The 20430-nt window shown below is 57.2% G+C and overlaps 4 protein-coding genes across 9 annotated transcripts in view; 2 read left to right on the forward strand and 2 right to left on the reverse strand.

The window, feature by feature from the left end:
- The first annotated feature begins 2799 nt into the window (after positions 1-2799).
- FOSL1 (FOS like 1, AP-1 transcription factor subunit) lies at positions 2800-8836 on the forward strand. Of its 2 annotated transcripts, XM_025879291.2 has the most exons (4): positions 2800-2980; positions 5238-5435; positions 7425-7532; positions 7948-8836. In XM_025879291.2, the coding sequence occupies exons 1-4, from the start codon at positions 2891-2893 to the stop codon at positions 8365-8367; spliced, it is 816 nt and encodes a 271-aa protein (XP_025735076.1). In that variant the 5' UTR covers positions 2800-2890; the 3' UTR covers positions 8368-8836. The 2 variants fall into 2 exon arrangements, with proteins under 2 accessions (XP_025735076.1, XP_073739563.1); XM_073883462.1 differs by lacking the exon at positions 5238-5435.
- Positions 8837-8933: 97 nt separating this feature from the next.
- Positions 8934-10794, reverse strand: CCDC85B (coiled-coil domain containing 85B). The gene has a single exon (XM_025879327.2). The coding sequence runs from the start codon at positions 10485-10487 to the stop codon at positions 9879-9881; it is 609 nt and encodes a 202-aa protein (XP_025735112.1). The 5' UTR covers positions 10488-10794; the 3' UTR covers positions 8934-9878.
- Positions 10795-12894: 2100 nt separating this feature from the next.
- On the forward strand, positions 12895-16955 carry FIBP (FGF1 intracellular binding protein). The gene is made up of 10 exons (XM_025878669.2): positions 12895-13091; positions 13285-13483; positions 13665-13791; positions 14649-14749; positions 15236-15369; positions 15708-15816; positions 15893-15956; positions 16231-16317; positions 16405-16502; positions 16834-16955. Exons 1-10 carry the CDS (start codon positions 13007-13009, stop codon positions 16901-16903), a joined length of 1074 nt encoding a protein of 357 aa, XP_025734454.1. The 5' UTR covers positions 12895-13006; the 3' UTR covers positions 16904-16955.
- Positions 16956-17109: 154 nt separating this feature from the next.
- CTSW (cathepsin W) overlaps positions 17110-20430 on the reverse strand; it is a 3769-nt gene continuing 448 nt past the window's right edge. The window contains exons 2-10 of one of the 5 annotated variants that reach the window (XM_073883466.1): positions 20055-20088; positions 19098-19211; positions 18547-18701; positions 18351-18447; positions 18194-18274; positions 17965-18090; positions 17700-17764; positions 17421-17657; positions 17110-17339 (exon numbers count right to left, since the gene is read on the reverse strand). In XM_073883466.1, the coding sequence (XP_073739567.1) occupies positions 17229-17339; positions 17421-17657; positions 17700-17764; positions 17965-18090; positions 18194-18274; positions 18351-18447; positions 18547-18701; positions 19098-19211; positions 20055-20088 (1020 nt within the window). In that variant the 3' untranslated portion in view covers positions 17110-17228. Of the gene's footprint in view, positions 17340-17420; positions 17658-17699; positions 17765-17964; positions 18091-18193; positions 18275-18350; positions 18702-19097; positions 19212-20054; positions 20140-20430 lie in introns of all 5 variants that reach the window. The other 4 variants (XM_073883465.1, XM_025878667.2, XM_025878666.2 and 1 more) reach the window with 4 other exon arrangements.

The following is a 20430-nucleotide window of genomic DNA, read 5'->3' on the forward strand; positions in this document are numbered from 1 at the left end:
GCCTCCATTTGCCTCACTGCAGCCCCAAGAGGTGGGCATTCTCTGGGGCTCAGGGAGGGAAGTGACTGAACCAGGCTCACACAAGGTGCCAAGGGACAGTGCCCTGGTTTCTCAGACCTCTGGGCCCCCGGACTCCTGCAATCACAGTGGCCACTTGGGAATCTCGCCTGGCCTCCCTGGGTGGGAGCTGGTGAGGTCAGGGGCCCGGAACGTTTCTGCAGCCGCGAAGCAGAAGTTAGTGACTGAGGAGCTTGGAATGTGCTGCCTCTGAAAGGTCCTCCTTGTGGCTCCACCAACGGTTAGGGCAGGAAGGGACTTTCAGAACCACGCAATCACATACACACACACACACACACACACACACACACACGCACACACACACACACACAGATTTGAGACCTGAGCCCCTGAGCTCAGTCACTGCCCCAGGATGCTGGGGGGAGTGGGACAGGTTGGTGTTTCTGGATCAGGCAGATGTATGCAGTCGAGGCTGACCTGTGTCAGTCCTCACATGTGCCACCACCTGGCCGCCTTTATCACCTTGACCCATCCAACCTGGGCTCAGCCAAAGAGTTCAAACATCAGTTAGTGTGTGTGCTGCCTGATTGCCTTAGTATTTGATTAGAACCCCAAGGGCTCCCGCTTCTGGAGCTTTTTATTAGCATGTGTATTTGCTTTTGCTATTTTTAAAAAAGATTTTATATATTTATTTGACAGAGAGAGATAGCGAGAGCAGGAACACAAACAGGAAGAGTCGGAGAGGGAGAAGCAGGCTTCCCGCTGAGCAGGGAGCCCGATGTGGGACTCGATCCCAGGACCCCGGGACCATGACCCAAGCCAAAGGCAGACGCTCAATGACTGAGTCACCCAGGCGTCCCTGTTTTTGCTATTTGTCAAGTTCTTACTATATGCTGGGCTAAACATGTGATATTATTTTATTTCTATTCCGTAACAACCCTGACATGTAGATTGTGTGTCTCATCTAGATCATATAGCTGGTGAGCAGCCTAACCAGAATTCAAACTCCAGAACCCAGAGTTGTCTGATTTCAGCATGCATGTTCTTTTCCATGGATCACACTGCCTCAAATCACTCTCTCTCTCCCTCTGTCTCTCTCACCTCTCTATTTCTCATTCTGGTAAACTGCTGTTGGTTTCTTTTTAGAGAGAGACAAGCATTGAGTAGAATAAGGGCAAGGGAGAGGCACCAAGCTGGCAACCACCTTCTGAGCGAACAGCACTTTAGAGCTTACAAAGCTCTTTCACATTTATGATCTCATTTGATCCTACAGCAACCCCATGAGGTCAGCAGGAGGCTCAATCACTCCCATTGGGACTGGGACTCAAAGGGCAGGTGACCCACCCAGGGTCATAGAGACAGAAAATAGTAGCTCAGAGACTGGAAGCCCAGGGCCAAGCTGGCCTTCTGTGTCTGAGTCCTAAGTGCACCCACAGACCCCTGGCCTCAGTCCCTAAGGAGGGCAGCCCAGGACCCTGCTTCCCCAAACTCTTCCTTCCCTGAGGACAAAACTGGAGCTGATCAAATGGAGGTAGCAGTGGGAAGCAGGAGAGCCCAGGTCTCTTTCTGTAGTTGTGTGACCCTGGCTGCGGCAGGAAGCAGAGAAGCTTTGGGGTGGTCCTCTCAGCGCTGACATTCTGCACCGGTGAAAAAGTGTCTGGGAGGGCTTTGAGAAGTCTTGACGGAGCGTGGGCTTGGGGCTCCCACAGCCCTGATTTGGCAAACTGCTTCAGCCACTTGCTTAGGGACATTAGGCACTTCCTTTCAACATCCCTCAGCCTTAGTTTCCCCATCTGTAAAATGGGATGACGATGGTACCTACTCCCCAGGGTTGTTGGCCTTGGTTGTTGAAATTTGGCCTCGGCCTCACATTCATACAGACCTTTGACATAATCTCCAAATAAGGCTGGTGACCACACAGCGCCCAGAGAACGGTGACGGTATTTAAAGAAGATGACCTTTATCAGACCACAGGACAACTGTGTCTCGCTGCAGGCTCTGCAGGCTCTTAACCGCTTATGGAGGCTCTGAATTAAAACTTGTTATAACTTCTGAAATTATCCTATGAGTAGCACAATCATGTTGCCTTGTATTTGTGGGTAGTTCAAACCATTAACTTGTTCACTGTAAACATTTCCCTTTTGGTAAGCCTGGTTTATCACTTACCCACTTTTTAGTATACCTGAACCTTAGAACAATGCCTTGGATGGCAGTAGCACGGTTCCTGGCATGAAGTAAGCACCCAGCAAATAAAATAATAACCACCACAATCACATTTATAAACCACTTTACTGTTTCCAGACCCCTTTCTCATTCTTCATTTCAACCCCCCACGCGCTGCAAGGCGTGATTCTCTCGTCCCATCTGACGGATGTCAAAACTAAGGCCAGACCAGGCGGTGAGTGGGCCACGCGCCCCGAATTGGGAAGGCGGGCCCAAAGCCTGGGCTCGCCGGCGGGGTGGGGCCCGGCGCCCAGCCGTTTACAGGTGCGTAAATCCTCGGGGGAATCCTCGGTTCCACCTGGGCGCGGCGAGGAAATTGCACCATGTATGGGCAACTACGTCAGAGGAGGCAGACCGCCGCTGTCGTGGGGGACGCCAGGTCCGTCCCTTTCCCCCACGAAAAGGCGGCTACCGGACTGTAGGAGGCGTAGACAAGTTCCGTGCTGACTGGCAAAAGGCGGCGCTTCTGGGGAGGTGGAGCCCTGAGGTGTCCAGTGCCGTTGAAAATCGCCCGCTCCCCCCCCCGCCCCGCAATCGAAGTGGTTCAGCCCGAGAACTTTTCATTCATTAAAAGAAAAGACTCCGCGAGGAGCCAGTGAGTCAGAACCGAAGCCGGCGAGGCGGACCCCACAGAGCAGCCAGCCAGGGCATGTTCCGAGACTTTGGGGAACCCGGACCGAGCTCCGGGGCCGGCGGTGCGTACGGCGGCCCGGCGCAGCCCCCCTCTTCAGGCCAGCAGGTGAGAGGGACCCGACGCCTGGGGTTCCCGGGTGGACAGCGCCTGGGACGCTGCGGTCGGCTCCGCACACTTTGGGATCGGGGCCGGGAACAGGAGTAGGGACTGGGTCTGGGGCCGTGGCCGTGGCCGTGGCCGTGGCCGCGGATGCTTGCCCGTTCTCCACCGTCTAGAGGCACATTTCGCCAGCAGCCCAGGGGAATGCGCGCGGCGGGCACCGCAAGGATCTGCGAACGTCCCCTCTCGCTCGCCCCTTTTTCCTTCGCTGTCTGCTGTCCATCTGTCCCGCCGTCTCTGTTACCTTCTTTCTTTCCTCCCGTCCACAACTAATTTTTTTGTCCTGTCTGCGTCAGGAGGACGCCCCTTAGTCCGGGATTAGTCCCAGCTCGGACAGGAGCAGAGGGTTTGATCCATCGCAGACTAAATTACCGGGATCCGGAGTCTGGGCTGAGGCCGAGAAGTCCCCACACAGGAGGGAGGCGGGATCCAGCGGCAGGCTAGCCCCGACAGACTGGGAATCCTCAGCACAGTCTGTGACCATCTGTGTGTCCGTTTGTCTGTCCCTCTCTCTCCTGTCGCCAAGTCCCTGCCCCCTTCTTGGCGCAGTGGAACCTGGTGGGATCCCGGAGACTGGTTCTCGACCCCTAATTTACAGGCTGGGGCCAGTGGAGACTGAGAGATGCCGGGACATGCGCAGGGTCTTGCAGCGGGCAGCTCCCGCGCCCCCGACTCTCGTCACTGAAGGGCGCCCCGCTGCAGGCTGGGGGGACTTGGGTGGCTGCAGGTGCCCATTTCCTGTCGAGGGGCAGCGCGCACGTGTCGCTAGGGGAGGGAAGGAGCGGCGTCCGTTCCGCCGAGTCACAGCGGCCGAGTCACGGTGGCTGACTCACCCGGGGCGCCCCTCCCTTCCTGGCCCGGAGCGGCCCGGCCCGGACTACCTCGGGAGCGGGAGATGCCGTCGGCGGTGCCTCGGTCCCGGAACTGGGGTCACTGGGCCACTGGGCCCGCAGCGCTGGGCCGGGGACACCGCTGTCTGGACTTGCCTGGACTTGTGGCGCGCTTCCCGGAGGCCTGGGCGCCAGAGCCCAGCCCCAAGGCTTGAACCCAGGTCTCCTCCCCAATGCTGAATCCCCATCTCAACCCCTTCCTCAGATTTCTGGCTGAAAGAAAATCTTGGCAGGTAATACATAGGGCGCATAGAGTGCCACCTGCATGGTCCCTGAGGTTTCTACCTCATTAACCGTATTTCACAGAATCTAAGAATTCATTGATTTGAAAACCCACCATTATATTGTGCCGCTAAATTTTTCTTTTCTTTTCAAGATTTTATGTATTTATCTGACAGAAAGAGATATCGAGAGAGGGAACACAAGCAGGGGGAGTGGGAGAGGGAGAAGCAGGCTTCCCACCGAGCAGGGAGCCGGATGCAGGACTTGATCTCAGGACCCTGGGATCATGACCTGAGCCGAAGGCAGATGCTTAACGACTGAGCCACCCAGGTGCCCCAATGCTGCTAAATTTTTCTAAAGCTGCCAAGTGAACTGTGATTTCAGAGCTACTAAAGGGCATCTCTTAGCATCAATGAAATGCCATATTCCTCACCTATGACAATATTAAAAGCAAGGCAACAGAGGCACATTGAGATTAAATAACTTGCCCAGAGTCATAGCCAGTAAGTGGCTGAGCTGAGAGCTCACTGGGACAGCCTAAACCCAAGGCAGTGGTTCTTGCCCACCACAGCCCCTGGGCACTGGACACCTGCCACTTACCAGGCCCTGTCACACACATTCTCTCACCAGATTCTCTCAGCCAGCCTTGGAGACAGGAGCTGGAATTCTCCTCTTTGTGCAGATGGGACTCAGGCAGAGTACAGGAGTATGCCTGGGCCCAAACTCCACTTCCCACTTACTGACTATGTGTCTGTGGACAACTGTTTTCCCGACTGAAAATGAAGACACTGCTGTGCAAATTAGATGAGTCAGTATTTGTAAAGTGGTTGGGACAGTGCCTGGAATTCATACCTTATAGTATGTTCCGCTAGGAAAATGAAGGCACAGCAAGGTTATGAGAGTTGCCCAAAGTCGCATAGCTCTTAAGCAGGGATTTGTCACCAAGTCAGTCTCTCTGTCAAGTTGTGCTCTTTCCGGTCTCTCGGAAGCAGCAGCTGCATTAAGGGTGGATGGTGGGGTGGCTTCTGTCCAGTAAAAACCCTCAGGCCTACACAGATCTCATCCTTGGCTTTCCATTTCTCATCCCTCAGAAGTTCCACCTCGTGCCAAACATCAATGCTGTGAGTGGCAGCCAGGAGCTGCAGTGGATGGTGCAGCCTCACTTCCTGGGACCCGGCAGCTACCCCAGGCCTCTGGCCTACCCCCAGTACAGTCCCCCGCAGCCCCGGCCAGGAGTCATCCGGGCCCTTGGGCCACCTCCAGGGGTTCGTCGACGGCCCAGTGAACATGTAAGGAGCAGAGGCATTGTACTGGTTCTGATGGCCACAAGGGTGCTGAGGTGCAGAGGACAAGTTCTTGGCCAAAAGAACACAGGCTTAGAAAGGGGGGAGATGGGGACGTGGGGCCACTGGTGACTCCTGGCCAAGGGAGAAAGTAATAGGAGCCCCTGGGGTGATCCAGAGGGCAAAGAGGTCACTTCTAGATCAGGGAAAGCTTTCTGGAGCTGGAGATATATTCGCCTGGAAGGATGGGTAGGATTTGCATAGGTAGAGATGAAGGAAAAGACATTCCAGGTAGGGAGGATGGCAGGAGCAAGAATGGAGGTGGAGGTGAAAATATGTAAGGTGTACATGTGGAAAGGTGGGTGGATGGTAGAAGGTCTCCACTTGCTGACATGTATGGTGATGGTGAACATATGCTGTCTATGGAGCTGGGGAGAGAACAGAAAGGGGCGGGTTCCCTGCAGCTACTCTCTGGGTCTAAGTTTCCCTATCTCATTTAATCTTTACAAAATACTTCTGAGGAAGGCACTCTGGTTTTCTCCATTTTACAGCTGGGAAGTGAAGGCACAGAGAGGTAGTCACTTGCCCAGATCACACAAGTAGTGAGCAATGAGACAGGTCTTTTTAATTCTATTTTTTTTTTAAGATTTTTTTTTTTATTTGACAGAGAGAGACACAGCAAGAGAGGGAACACAAGCAGGGGGAGTGGGAGAAGCAGGCTTCCCGCGGAGCAGGGAGCCCAACGTGAGGCTTGATCCCAGGACGCTGGGATCATGACCTGAGCCTAAGACAGCCGCTTAACGACTGAGCCACCCAGGCGCCCCAGGTCTTTTTAATTCTAAAGTGAGATCCTAACCATCAAGCCACACTATCTCATCCAGAGCTAACAGAGGCTCGAAGCAGAGTGAGCTGGGAACTCTTGGTTCCCCAACCAGGGCTCCAGCTTTCACGGTGCTAAAAAAAAGTCTTTACCAAAATAAATAAGAGATAGAGGGTCTTTAAGGGAGTGGCTCCTCCTTCATTTTGGTATATGAGACTGTAGTGGAGTGAGGCTTGTGCATTAGGGAGCTTACCCTGACAGCAGGATAGAAGAGAAGAGAGGTTAGGATCTTGGAAAGATGTGCAGTTAAACAAGACTTTATGACAAACTGGAGAAGAAAACCATGCTGTGAGCCCCAGAAGCAGGCTCCTTCAGGACTTCTTCAGCCCTGTCCTCAGGGGGGCTCTTTGTTTCTGGGACTCCTAGACTGGGGCTGTGAGCTCTAAGTGGGGTTCTTTTGGGGGAGGTGGTCTCCATTAGCAGGCCTCTTAGTGTTGAATAGAGTGAGTGGATTTTAATTTCTGCCCTGGGACCATAAATGCGTTATTCTTCAGGCTTCAGTTCCTTACACGGAAAGTTGGGTTAAGAATCTGTGTAAAGCTCTTCCGTGGGCATGTAATAGGTTCCTAATAAAAAAAACAACTTGCTCAGCCGCAACACTCATGAATCCCTCCTAGTGCTCACAACCTCTGGGGGAAAGGACACTTGGTTGTCAAGAGACTGAAAAGAATGAGGGTCCTTCGAGAAAGAGCGATTGGTTCCCAGGGGCTGAGTAAGAAAGGCCACTTCTGGCTGGACAATGAGAAAGCTTCCTGGAAGAGTGGGGGTATCTCAATTGAGTCCTGAGAGAGGGGTGTGTGTGTGTGTGTAAAGGTTTGTGGAGTGTGTGTGTGAGTGTGGGGGGGGCATTCTGAGAGAGGAAGCAGAGGAGGCAAAAGCGGGGTGCGAGGAGGGAATCTGATTAATTCCATCTTACTAAAGCGTGAATGAGGGGAACCGCTCGCGGTACAGTGTGGTCCCTGAAGCGCAGGGCCGGAGCGGGGGGTGGGGTGGGGTGGGGAGGCGCTGCACCGCCGTGTCCTCCGCCAGGATCCTAGCACTGGGCCACCGCACAAGGCGAGTGCCGGGCAACCAGTGGCCCTGGGTCTACCTCACTACTCCCTCTACCCGTCCAGATCAGCCCGGAGGAGGAGGAGCGCCGTCGAGTGAGGCGTGAGAGGAATAAGCTGGCCGCGGCCAAGTGCAGGAACCGGAGGAAGGAACTGACCGACTTCCTGCAGGCGGTGAGCATCGGCCGGTGCGGAGGGTGTCCAGGCCCCGGCCCACCAAACCTCAGAGGGCCGTCACTCCCCTGAGCCTGCGGGGCTCCAGGGGGCGCCCGTATATTAAATCCCCTTCCCCCAGGCTCCCGTCGGAGGAGCATTCCTTCGGAGAAAACGACGAGAAAAAAGCGACGAAAAATTAGTTATAGCGCGTCTCACTCCCAGCAAAGCAAAGGAGCGTTAAAGCTTCGGCGGACAACCTCCTTCTAAGATGCTCCGGGGCTTGATGGGAGTCGAGCCCATATCTCCCAAGGGCTCATGGGAGTTGTAGTCCAGACTCGCTGGAGACCCACCCCCACCACCCAATTACCACCACCTCCCGAGACTACGCGGTATTCAGCCCTCATCTTCTAACTCCTCTCCTAACCCTCCACAGGAGACTGACAAACTGGAGGACGAGAAATCCGGTCTGCAGCGGGAGATTGAGGAGCTGCAGAAGCAGAAGGAGCGCCTGGAGCTGGTGCTTGAAGCCCACCGCCCCATCTGCAAAATCCCGGAAGGGGCCACGGAGAGCGACTCGGGCGGCCCGGGCGGTACCAGCGGCACCAGCAGCCCACCAGCCCCCTCCTGCCCTGTACCTTGTATCTCTCTTTCCTCGGGGCCTGTGCTTGAACCCGAAGCATTGCACACCCCCACACTCATGACCACACCCTCCCTGACTCCTTTCACCCCTAGTCCAGTCTTCACCTACCCCAGCACCCCTGAGCCCTGCGCCTCAGCCCATCGCAGGAGTAGCAGCAGCAGCGGGGACCCATCGTCTGACCCTCTCGGCTCCCCCACCCTCCTTGCCTTATGAGGCACCCCAGCCCCCTACCAGCGGGTCCCACTCTAGCCAATGTCTCCCCACCCATTGGTCCAGCTGGTCTGGACCATATCCCATGCCCATCCTCAGCAGGCTCTTCTCCATCCCTCCAGATGAGACTGAGCATATTTCGCTTCCCAGTAGAGCCAGCTTGGGGCCACCAAAACTGCCCACTGTTTTTCCAGAGCTGGCTTCTCTAGCATAATTTGCACTAAATCAGAGACAAAATATTTCCCATTTGTGCGAGGGAACTCCTGGCAACCAAAAAGGACTTCGTAGATCCCTAGAGGTCCTCTAGAGCCCTAAGCCCCTCCAGACCACACCTAGTCTTCATCACACTCTTCCTGTGATCCACCCAACCCAGTCTGACAGAAGATGATACTCTACCAGCCTAGAACACTAATTCACCCAGCCCCACACTGCCAGCAGCACCAAGTGATTGAACCAGGGCATTCTGCTGGCCCCTCCTGAATGGCAGGAGAGTGCCAGAGGCTTCTGTGATGAGCTGACCTGCAGCACCTCCCCCCCCCCAGCTCTGAGAAGACTTTAGCTCCAGGGAATCCAAGCCTCCACAACGAAGGCAGCTGCTATTTATTTTCCTACAGAGAGTATTTTTATACAAACCTGCCAAAATGGAATAAAAGGCTCGAAGTTCTGGCCTGGTCTCATTGAACCCAGAGGCGAAAGGGAGAACATTTGGAACCAGAAGCCCGAGGCTCCGGTCTCAGCTCTATGGACTTACTGCATGAGTTTGGACAAATTATTTGATATTTCTGGACATCGGTTGTCTTATCTGACGAATGAGGTTACATCTGCTCTGCCTCGTCTCTAGGACTGAGAGGAGGACTAGAGTGATGTTGGGTGCAAGCCAAAAGGATTATTATCTTCCTCCTGATGGGGGCCCACAGCGCTCCTGCGTGGGCCACAGGAGGGCGCTGTTATGCCCAGTTCAGCCTCGGGGGAAGCCGCTGAGTGGGTTCTAGGCCCCCAACACCTGCTTCCTGCCCCATTGTCTTGGACAGGAAGGAGCCGGGAAGGGAGCTGGAGCCACTTCAGGGGCCGGATCACGGCCTGTCCCGAGCCTAATGGGGGGAGCCAGGGGCTTACCACGGTCGCACATCCCGCCCCAGGCTTGAGGTAGTGGGGGAGTCAGCCACCTTAGGTCTGCAGCCCCTCAGGATGGGAATGGTACCCTGTCTCAACGTCCCCACCCTCGTCCCCACCCCGGCGAGTCCCAAACAGACGCTGCCCAGGCCACGGGCTCTGCTTCCGTTCCAGTTTATTAGCCCCCACCCCGCCCCCAGCAAGTCCCTTCTTTCCAGCCTCCAGTCCCCCTGCTGCCCCACCAGCGAGAGAGAGGGGCCCTCCTTGGTGCCAGAGTTTCCAAATCCATGCCAGTGGCCCCTCGTGCGCAGGCGGGACGGCGTCCAGGTCCCGAGGTCCACCGCAGTCCCGGCGCTTGGGAAGCAGTCTGGTCGGGCGTCGACGTGAAGGAAGCTGAGCTCTCAGTCATCTGGGGAGCAGGCCAGGGGCAATTGATCGGGACTGCCCACGCTGCCGGTGCTGGAGCTTCCATCGCCCAGGTCGCGGGGCCCGCAGGGGGGCAAGGCGAGCTCGGGTGTCGGCCCGGCGCTTGAGCCCCCAGCGCCGCTGGGGCCGCCCCGGGGGCCCCACTCCTCGCCCAGAGCCAGGCAGAGCTCCTTAAGCGCCAGGTTCTCCCGCAGCAGCTCCTCCTGGCGGCCCTCCAGCTCGGCCAGCTTCTGCCAACAACCGCCCAAGTCCTCGCGCACAGCTCGGGATGCTTGGGTCCCGAAGAGCTGCCACTGGCGCGCGGCTCGCCGGCCGCGCTGGCGCTCCGAGTCCAGGAAGCAGCAGAGGTCGCGCAGCTCACGGTTCTCGGCCTGTAAGCGCCGGTTGAGCTGCTTGAGCTCGCGGATCTCGCCCAGGTGACCCTGCAGCTGCCGATTCACCTCCTGCATGAGGCGGCCGCGCTGCACCAGAGCCGCCAGGCGCGCCGCCTCCTCCCGCCGCAGGCGCCGCACCAGCTCTTCCTTGCCCAGCGCCGCCATCTCCTCGTCCGTCAGCTCCTCCAGGCCGCCCGCCTCGGCCTCCATGGCTGCTCAGGCCTCTGGAGCATCGCCTGCCCGCCGCCGCGGCCCAGGAGCCCAAGTCGAGCTCTGCGCGCTCCGGGTCGGGCTCCGGCTCCGCGGGCGGCAGGCTGTGGCAGTATAGCGTAGGCTGCAGCAGCCGCCCGGGGGTGGGCACGCGGCGGGACGCGCGCCGGGGCGGGGCCGTATGACGCTAAGGAAGGACAGCCAATCCAGGGAAGGCTCCCCGGAAAGGGGCGGGACTTGAGCGCAGACTACAGAGAAAGAGAGCGCCGCTTCCCCGCCCACTCCGGACCGCGGAGTTACGGACTGTCTCGGACGCTGTGTCCCAGCGCCAGCACCCTCCGACAGGTGACCCCAAACTAGGCGCTTCGTACTTCCCAGTTCCAGACTTCCTCAAGCTCTCGCCTAGGCCTCTCAACTCCTTCTGAGAACCAAGACTCCGGCTCGGCCACTGACTCTCCTGCCCACCCCTCGACGGCACCCAGACGGATCTCGTTACCAACTTTCCTAGCTTAGTTCATACTCGAGAGTCTCGGCTCACTGAACATCGCTCCCAGCTCTTTGGAACCCTGAGTCCAGACGTGCGTGACTCAGCATCAGCCTGCCCTTTCATGGAAATTTTCCTGCCCGGGGCGGGGGGGGGGCGGAGGCGCATACAGGGATTCATTTGTTCAATAAACTTTTATTGTATGCAAAGCTCAGGCAGAAATAAACTTGACTAAGATTCTGATCCTGTCCTCAAAGGGGTGGTAATTTATTTTTTTAAAAGATGTTATTTATTTATTTACTTGAGAGAGAGAAAGAGCACGAGCGGGGGGAGGGGCAGAGGGAGAGGGAGAAGACGACTCCCCGCTGAGCAGGGAGCCTGACCGTGGACTCAATCCCAGGACCCTGGGATCATGACCTGAGCCGAAGGCAAAGGCTTAACCGACTGAGCCACTCAGGCGCCCAAAGGGGTCGTAATTTAGTGGGGGAGACAGGCTGTGTAAAATCAGAAGTAAACGGGGGAGGGGCATGGTCTGAGGGATCTCCACCCCCCAAAAAAAGGTTTCCCCAAAGAGGTGGTAATCTGAGGGGCCCCGAAAGATGTATAGCAGTTTGCCAAGTAAAGAGAAAGCTATTTCAGGGAGCGGGAATAGCATGGTGAAAGACGCTGGGGGCCTAGCTGCTTTAGGAACCGTGAGAGTAGCTCAATGTTTCCAAAGGGTAGTTGTGTGGAGAAAATGGTAAAGTGAGGGAGAGAAGCAACAAATGTAGTTGGCTGGAGCATTGCCACAGGCCAGCCAGTAGGATTTTAAGCAGGGGAGTAACATTTTAAAATATGCATTAAAAAAATTATTCCGGGTGTGCCTGGATGGCTCAGTCCTTAAGCGTCTGCCTTTGGCTTAGGTCATGATCCCAGATTCCTGGGATCGAGCCCCGCATCGAGCTCCGTGCTCGATGGGAGGCCTGCTTCTCCTTCTCCCTCTCCCCCTGCTTGTGTTCCCTCTCTCGCTGTCTCTCTCTCTGTCAAATAAATAAATAAAATCTTTTAAAAAAATTATTCCGGCTGCTCTGTGTGGGATGAACCATGGGGAAGAGATGCAGGCAGGGAGATTAGTAAGAACACTGTGTCTATGGGCAAGGTAGAGCTATGCAGAAGGACTGGGCTGGGACAGTGCCTGTAGGGGTGGAGAGGACAAAACATCCTAGAAAAATTCAGGAGGCAAATCAGCAGAACTGAATGTGAGGAGTGAGGACTCTGGGAGAAAGCACAGGGTTCTGGCATGAGAACTGGGTGAACGTTGGGACTGTCACTGAGATAGGAGCGCAGGAAAGAAACAGATCGGAAAGAGACCTGTCTAGCTTTTGAGGGACCTGTAGGGTAGACAGCGTAGAAAGACGGGCAGATAGGCAGCCCTCTGATGTGGACTTCCAAGCCAGAGCCCTGAGCTAGAGTAAGAGAAGTCATTAATGCACGGCGGTGGTAAGGTGGGGGGTTAAAACCATGGGAGCAGGTGCCCCATGCCCAGAAGTGTTGCTCAGCTGCAGGATGGACTGAGGCGCTCCCAACAAGGGCCCTTGGAAGTTAGGTCAGACATATTTTTTGCAGAGAAAAGATTTAGGACAGAGACCTGTGAAACCCCTACATTTAAGATACACGTCAAAGTAGGGAGGCCCAGAAAAGGGCAGAGAAAGTGGGAGAAAAGCCAGAAGGAAGAGTGGGGGAAGGCTGCCAGCGCAGGGGAGACTGGCTGTTCGCCTCGACTCCCGAAGTCTTCCGGCAAACAGGGCCAGGAAGGGGGCGGCGGGCGGGGACGAGGAGCCTGGGATTGCCCCTCCCGCCGGGAGGAGGGGCTACTCCTCTTCCTTCGCCGCTTCTGCCCCCACCCTCTCTGTCCCGGAAGTGGTCCTTCTCTGGCTCCGGGTGCCGGGAGCCGAATCTCGGCGCTCCCGGAAGTAGCCTTCAGGCGGCGCGCCCGGCCCGGGCAGTGCTCGCTCCAACCGGGGCTCTGCAGCTGCGCCCGGGTCCGGGCGTCGCCATGACCAGCGAGCTGGACATCTTCGTGGGGAACACGACCCTCATCGACGAGGACGTGTATCGCCTCTGGCTGGATGGTTACTCGGGTGTGTGGGGGGCCGTCTGCCGAGCGGGTCAGGAAGGGCGGTTGTTTGGGATGGGAGAGGGGGCGGGGCCAGGACTCCGGTCCTTTGGGGAAGTGGGCAGAGGGTGGAAGGGGTGTTTAGAAGTCGGACTTGGGATCCCCCGAGGGCCTGTGGGTTCGCGGAGCGGGGCTTAATGCTAGCGCCCACTCCCCAGTGAGCGACGCGGTGGCCCTGAGGGTGCGCTCGGGAATCCTGGAGCAGACGGGCGCCACGGCGGCGGTGCTGCAGAGCGACACCATGGACCACTACCGTACTTTCCACATGCTCGAGCGCCTGCTGCACGCACCGCCCAAGCTGTTGCACCAGCTCATCTTCCAGATCCCGCCCTCCCGACAGGCGCTGCTCATCGAGAGGTGGGACACCAATCGGTGTGACCACATACCCATTTTGCAGGGCGAAACTGAGGCCTGGGTTGGGGTGGGACTTACACAAGGTCTGAGAAAGTTGAGAGCAGGAGGGGCCAAACCTAGGCCCTGTCGGACCCCCGTTTCCCTCCTATGTGGAAAGTCAGTGGTGTCCTCTGCCTCCACGCAGGTACTATGCCTTTGACGAGGCCTTTGTGCGGGAGGTCCTGGGCAAGAAGCTGTCCAAGGGCACCAAGAAAGACCTGGACGACATCAGCACCAAAACAGGCATCACCCTCAAGAGCTGCCGGAGACAAGTGGGCACTGCATCCCTGCTCCTCAACACAACATCCCATGTCCAGTTTGTCCCTTCACTCCATCCCTTTGGTCACTGCCCCAGCTCCATTCTCCTCCCCCACCTCTGATTGTGGCAGGGGCTTCATACCCAGTCTCTTGCCCCTTTTTTTGTTCTTCCAAAGCATCTCCTACTCCCCTGCGGGAGCTACTCTTTCAGAAGCTCAGATCTGACCATAGCTTTACCCTCCTGGTAAACTTGAATTGATTCTCCCACTCCATCCTGGATAGTAGCCACACTCCTTGGCCTTGACCGTCATACTCTTCTGTGATCTGGTCTCTGCCAGCCTTTCTCAGCTTATATTTCTCCAGCCCCTGGCTTTCTTTTTGCTCCTGCTACTCCTCCCTGGAGGGTACTATTCTTGGCCATATCTACTCCTTGAAATACAGGGGGTCAGATGCCACCTTCTCCACAAGGCTTTTTGGTGGCCCAGAAAGGAGAAGTAGCCCTTCTGGGCCTTTAGTATTTTTTCTCTGTCTTTTGTGCACTCCTTCTGAACCGCTTAGCATTTGCTTGTTTTTTTTACTTCCTGGACCTTAGCCAGGAGAGTCAGTTCCAGCACGAGCTCATGAAGAACTGGAGAGCATGATGCTAAAGTAGGGGGAATTCAGAGGTAGGAGTGAGTAGACGTTTATACAGGGCAAGATACTTGAATTGATAACAGGTATTAAGAGTTAATAGTTTATTGAAGAATACCACATGCTAAGTCAGCATCTGTTGACTGGATAGATCGATAGGTGAGGGAAGGATGTTCAGTAATCAGTTTATTGGATGACCGGCCTCTGACCAGTCCTCCCTCCTCCCCTAACTGCCCTACAGTTTGACAACTTTAAGCGAGTCTTCAAGGTGGTGGAGGAAATGCGGGGCTCCCTGGTGGATAACATTCAGCAACACTTCCTCCTGTCTGACCGGTTGGCCAGGTGAGGGGCTGGGCAAAGAGCCAGCCATCTCCCTTTCCCTGCACGCTTCTTCCTTGGGCCATAAGGCAGGTCCACCTTCTCCAGCCCAACCCAATTGACCTCCTGGTTGTATTGCGGGATGGCTCTCCTCCTCCTGGTCTGCGCTTTGGATCAGACTGGCCTGGCTTCAGATCCCAGCCTGGCCATTTACCAGTGGGGCTGTTGTGAGATACCACATGTAAAGCCTGTGTTGCAGCCCCTGGGGCTTAGGAAGTGCTCAGTAAATGATAACTGTTATCCTCCGGTCTCCCTCTGTTCCCCTTAGGAGACCTGGGCTGAAACCTCTGTACGTGGACGGGGAGGCCCAGAGAGAAGTGGCTTGAAGCACGTCACATAGTGAGCTGGGGCAGAGACAGGCCAGAAGTCAGATGCCCTGCCAACATCACAGGTTCGAGCTGCTCGCTAAAGAGGAATTTGAAACCCTGACAGTCTCTCCTTTCCTTGCAGGGACTATGCGGCCATCGTCTTCTTTGCCAACAACCGCTTTGAGACAGGGAAGAAAAAACTGCAGTATCTGAGCTTTGGTGACTTTGCCTACTGTGCTGAGCTGATGATCCAGAACTGGACCCTCGGAGCTGTCGGTGAGGCCCCCACTCACCCAGGTGCCCAGATACCTCCCCACCCTCTCAGGACCTGGTTCCCCACCAACAGTTTCTCCTGCAGGCCCCAGTTTCCAGCATCCTTTCTTCTTCAGTGCCCCCCGCAGCAGCCACCACTGCTCATAGCCGTGTCCCCACGCACAGCTCATCTGCAGACAAAGGGCCCGCCACTTGTCTGTGGCCCGGGACAAATCACTCCACCTTTCCGCCACTCCCTTCTCTGTGTCACGGGGTGCGCTGAGATGATGGGTGTGGAAGGCTCCGGATATCACCAGAGGGGTTTTTACCCCCACCCCCATTCCTTGCTGGGCCTCCCCCAGACTCCCAGGTGGATGACATGGATGTGGATCTAGACAAGGAGTTTCTCCAGGACTTGAAGGAGCTCAAAATGCTTGTGGCTGACAAGGACCTTCTGGACCTGCACAAGAGGTGACCGTGGGGAGTCCTCGGGCCGGGGCATGAGTAGGGGCCCCAGCACCTTTGGGCTTACCCTGTCTCCCTGCAGCCTGGTGTGTACTGCCCTTCGGGGAAAGCTTGGTGTCTTCTCTGAGATGGAAGCCAACTTCAAGGTCTGTGGCCTAATCCAGCCTCTGTCCCTTGGGCATCTCCAGCCTCACTGCACTGTCCCCACGGGGCAACTCTGCTCATGCTGGAGCGGGTAGCTCTGCTGCTGCTCCTTCTACCCACGTCAGGTGGGCGGGGCAGGGGGGAGCACATCGGGGAGTTATTTGATTGAGGGAGGGGGCTAGATTTCAGGGAGGGACATGCCCCTCCTCCAGCCGCTGGGCTCAGCCTCCAGCCTCAGGGACAGAAGGCAGAACTCCCAGGCTCTCTGCCCCACAGAACCTGTCCCGGGGGCTGGTGAACGTGGCTGCCAAGCTGACCCACAATAAGGATGTCAGAGACCTGTTTGTGGACCTCGTGGAGAAGGTGAGCCGTCCTGCCTGCTGCCCTCTGATCCCCTGCCTGGCCTATCCCTGGGCTGTACCGGCGCTAGATGTTTCCTTGGGCCCACAGTTCGTGGAACCCTGCCGTTCTGACCACTGGCCACTGAGTGATGTGCGGCTCTTCTTGAATCAGTATTCGGCATCCGTCCACTCCCTGGATGGCTTCCGGTGAGAGACCCCAGGCTTCCTTTCCAGCTTGGCCTTGCTGTAGCCAGCCTCCTGCCAGGGCGTAGCCCTCCTGCAGATGCGGGGTTCTCTCTTCTGCCCTAGGGGTGGAAGTCTGTGGGCCCCCCTCTTAGCGGCTGTGACCTGGTCTTAGGTAGGCTCCTGAGGCTCTCCACGCCTCAGTTTCCCCCGTAGAACGGGAGGATCATGATGATAATAACCGTAAGAGCGGTGTGAGAAGTGAGGAAGCACTTAGGTGTATGAAGCTCTTGGAGCAGCATCTCACACATGATGGGGATTCAGGCGATGGCCCCTGTCACTGTTTCCATTGCAGGCACCAGGCCCTCTGGGACCGCTACATGGGCACCCTCCGTGGCTGCCTCCTGCGCCTCTATCATGACTGAGGCCCCCTCCCACCGCCCTGCCCACACGGACAATAAAGCTGCCATGACTTTGGAGGAGCCCGTGCGCGGGAGTGTGCGCGGGCATGCACACATCTGTCTCTGAGTGTCACGGTGACCGTGCATAGGGATGTATGTGTATGGGGGCCCCACAGAGCCTAGGATGTGTCAGAGCGTGGGGTGCCCCAGCTGAGTTCACGTGCAAGACAGGGAGCTCATCTTGGTTTATTCAAGCCATAGCAGGATTAGGAGGACAGGCAAAAGGCTTGGGTGGGGGCGAGGAGACAGCGGGCATAGCGGGAGAGGGCTGAGGCTTGGCGGCGCAGGCTCAGGGAGGGCAGGACACTGGGCGCTTCTTCACCGGTAGGTCCACGCGGGCCGTGAGCGGGTACTTGGTGATGCCGCATGCATTACTCCCACGGTGCAGCCGGAAATAGCCCTAGGAAGTCCAGGGGACGTCAGAGCCAGAAGGTGGGGCAAGGCCTGCCCTGCCCTGTCCCCTCGGGTAGATCACACTCACCTCCTCACCCCATTCAGCACCCCAGGAGTTCTTCAGGATCCAGTACGGGATTGAGCGGCGGGGATGAGGCTGGGATGCACCTCCCTCTGCCCGCCTCCCCCCCACTGACTTGCTCCTCCCAAAACCCACCAGCAGGACAGAATGGTCCACAGCCTGGGGGTCACAGGTGGCGGGTGTGGCCTTGATCACACCCTTCTGGTATTGCTGCAAGGGCAGAGGGGCTGAGTGTGAGGCCACCTACCCTAGATGTCCCTCCCCCCATTCCCAACCCTTTCCCACCTGCAGTAGCTTCATGTTGATGGTAACGGTGATGGGGCCTTCGGTGGCCAGGTACCGGGCAATTGCTGGGGGTAGAAGGTACTATTAGGCCCTGCTTCCTCTCTGCGCCTGCTCTTGCCTCATAGTTCTACCCCCACCCCACCCCCCACCTCTCTGTGCCTACGTCTCTGTCTCTAGCCCAGTCTTTTGCCTCTGTCCTGGTCTGTCATCCTGCCCCCAGGCCTGCTCCTGCCCCGCTCTGCCCGCATCCCCTCTCTGCCCGCACTCTTCTCGTTGTCCTGCAGCATGATGAAGTCCTGGATCCAGGCCACCTTCTTGTACTTCTTGGCCAGGCACTTGTGGGGTTTGACGTCCCCCTGGAATGGGTAGTCCCTTTCACTGGCCAACCCACCTGCAGATAAGCAAGGCCAGGGCTGAGGCTCAGCGCCCGAACATCACCCCCTCCTCCCCCACCCCTGCCCCCAAAAAGCTGCCCAGAGAGGCAGGGCACTCACTGTTGTTGAGGACAGTTATGAAGGCGTCCCAGACGAAGCCACCCCTGCAGCCGTCCCCACAGCGGCCACAGTCAAGCAGCTCTGGCGCAAGAAGGGACAGTGTGGGCTGACCGTGCCCTGGTGCCCCCCCCCCACATGCCCCCTCCTTCAGCCATACCCTGCACGGAGACTTGCACCACCTGGTTGTATCTGATGCCCCACAGGGCCTCGATGTTGCCCGCTGTGGCCATGGCCCAGCAGCAGTTGCAGTTTTCCTGGCCGGGAAGGGGGGCAGTGGGAAGGTGTCCGGGCCTCTCCCGCCCCGCCCCCCGCCATGCCACCGAGGCTGGACTGGGCCAGATGGGGGCAGGTACCTGCTGCCTGATGGGTGAGATGATGCCCTTCAATCTCCGCCAGTCACAGCTGGAGGGCAGTGACTCCCCCGACTCTTCAGACCCCACCTTTCTGCCCATGCTGGGTGCCTCTCCAGCCATCCTCTGGTGCCCATAGAGCTGGCCGAACTCCTCCTCTGGGGGTGGATGGACAGGGCCACCAGGGTCACAGCTTTGACCCCTTCTCCCCCATACTCTGCCTCTCCCACTCGAGCCATCCACACACACACTGGGTTATCTGAGTCCCCGTGATACCCTGGGAGATAAGCATAAGGGTATGGAGGCCCAGAGAGAAGCTAGGTTTCTTCCTGGGATGCATTCACCTGTACTTGCTGCCTCATCCCCTAAGCTGGACTAGGACCCAGACCCTCCCCTGTTTTTTGTGATTTGGGGCAAGCAAACAGGCCTCTGGTCCTCAGGCTCCCTCTCTCTGGGAAATAAAAGCTGAAGGTCTGCCCTGCCCATCTGCCAGTATCCCTGCAGAAGTCTCTGCCTCCCCACCTATCACCTAGGGTCCAGGAAGCGTCCAGTACCTGTGAGGTCACTGAATGGAGTCACCCCAAACTCGGCTGTGCCCAAGTCTTCCGCCTCTAGCTGCTGAGCGTGGGCCAAGTTGCGCGCAAAGATGTCCAGGCGACGAGCATACTCTGGAGCAAATAGGGGGTGGTTCTAGGCAGCCTCCCAAGCCCCCAGAGGCAGGAAGTGGCCGCTGGCTGGGCACCCTCCCACTCACACCCAGCCAGGTAAGCACAGCTCCTTTCTTGTGGCCACTGCAGGCCCCACCACAGACATCTGGGCCAAGGAAGTGGCTCCCCAGCCCCTCTAGGGTTGGATTTTCCTCAGAGGCAGTAAGGGGGACATCTCTGCCCACCCACAGGGAAGACACGTAAAGGGTCTGAAGGCAGAGTGACTCAGAAGTTAAATGTGGGTGGTCAGAGACTGGCTTCCTGCCAGGTCATATTCTCCCTTCACACCTCTGACTGCATGTTCCGAGCTGGAACATGGTGAAGGTGGGGAAGGGGTTGGGTATGGGTCCATGGCATGGGCAGCCTGGGCTGAAAGATGCCCACAGACCATCCCCCTATGGAAGACGAGACCCAGAGAGACAGCAGGAGCGGGGCTGGGACCTGGGCGTGGAGAGTGAGTCCCCAGCTTGAGGACAAGATGAATATCCTTGGTGTTTCTGAAGGAACTCATGACTAGATGGTAGTCGGCCTGCTGCGCGGAGTGACAAGAAAGTGGCTGTGGAGGCAAGGGGTCCTCTGGGACGGGTAGACCCCCAACAGCTGCTGCCTGCCCTCCAAATTCATAGCAAGGAGTGATCCTGTTGCCCCTTGTGCATTTAGGAAACCAGGGAGTACACCCCCAGCCCTGCCAACTTTCCTGCTGAGGGGCTTTAGCCCAGCCCATTCCCCACCCGGAATCTTGATTTCCTTATCTATTAAGTGAGAGACGGGGATGGGACTGGAGATGTACATGCCCCATGATACCTTCTGGGTTTGAGTAACTCCGGTTGTACTGGATCTGGAACAACATGAAGACCTGTTTCAGCTCCAGTGGCTGGGGACCTGGGTCCTGGCAAGGAACCAAGGGGGTGGGGGGAGAGCAGGTGAGGAGTCATTGCTGGGACCACACCTCGCCTTCTAGCCATGCAGGGAGGGGCTAGGGGATCAGCTGCTTAACCTGCACTGTCTCCCTGCGATAGCTTGGGCCTCATGGCATCATGTCAATCACCTCTCCAACCTCAGTTGCTTTCTCTGAGAAATGGGAATAAGGCAGTTGTTTCTGAAAGGGTGAGCCCTAGGCAGGAGTCTCGCAGAGGGAAGAGGTTGGGAAGCGGCCGGGGGGGGGGGGGGGGGGGGGGGG

The sequence above is a fragment of the Callorhinus ursinus genome, unplaced genomic scaffold (assembly GCF_003265705.2).
Source record: "Callorhinus ursinus isolate GAN/ISIS: 27379988/994484 unplaced genomic scaffold, GSC_fseal_2.0 scaffold51, whole genome shotgun sequence".
Lineage (NCBI taxonomy): Eukaryota > Metazoa > Chordata > Mammalia > Carnivora > Otariidae > Callorhinus > Callorhinus ursinus.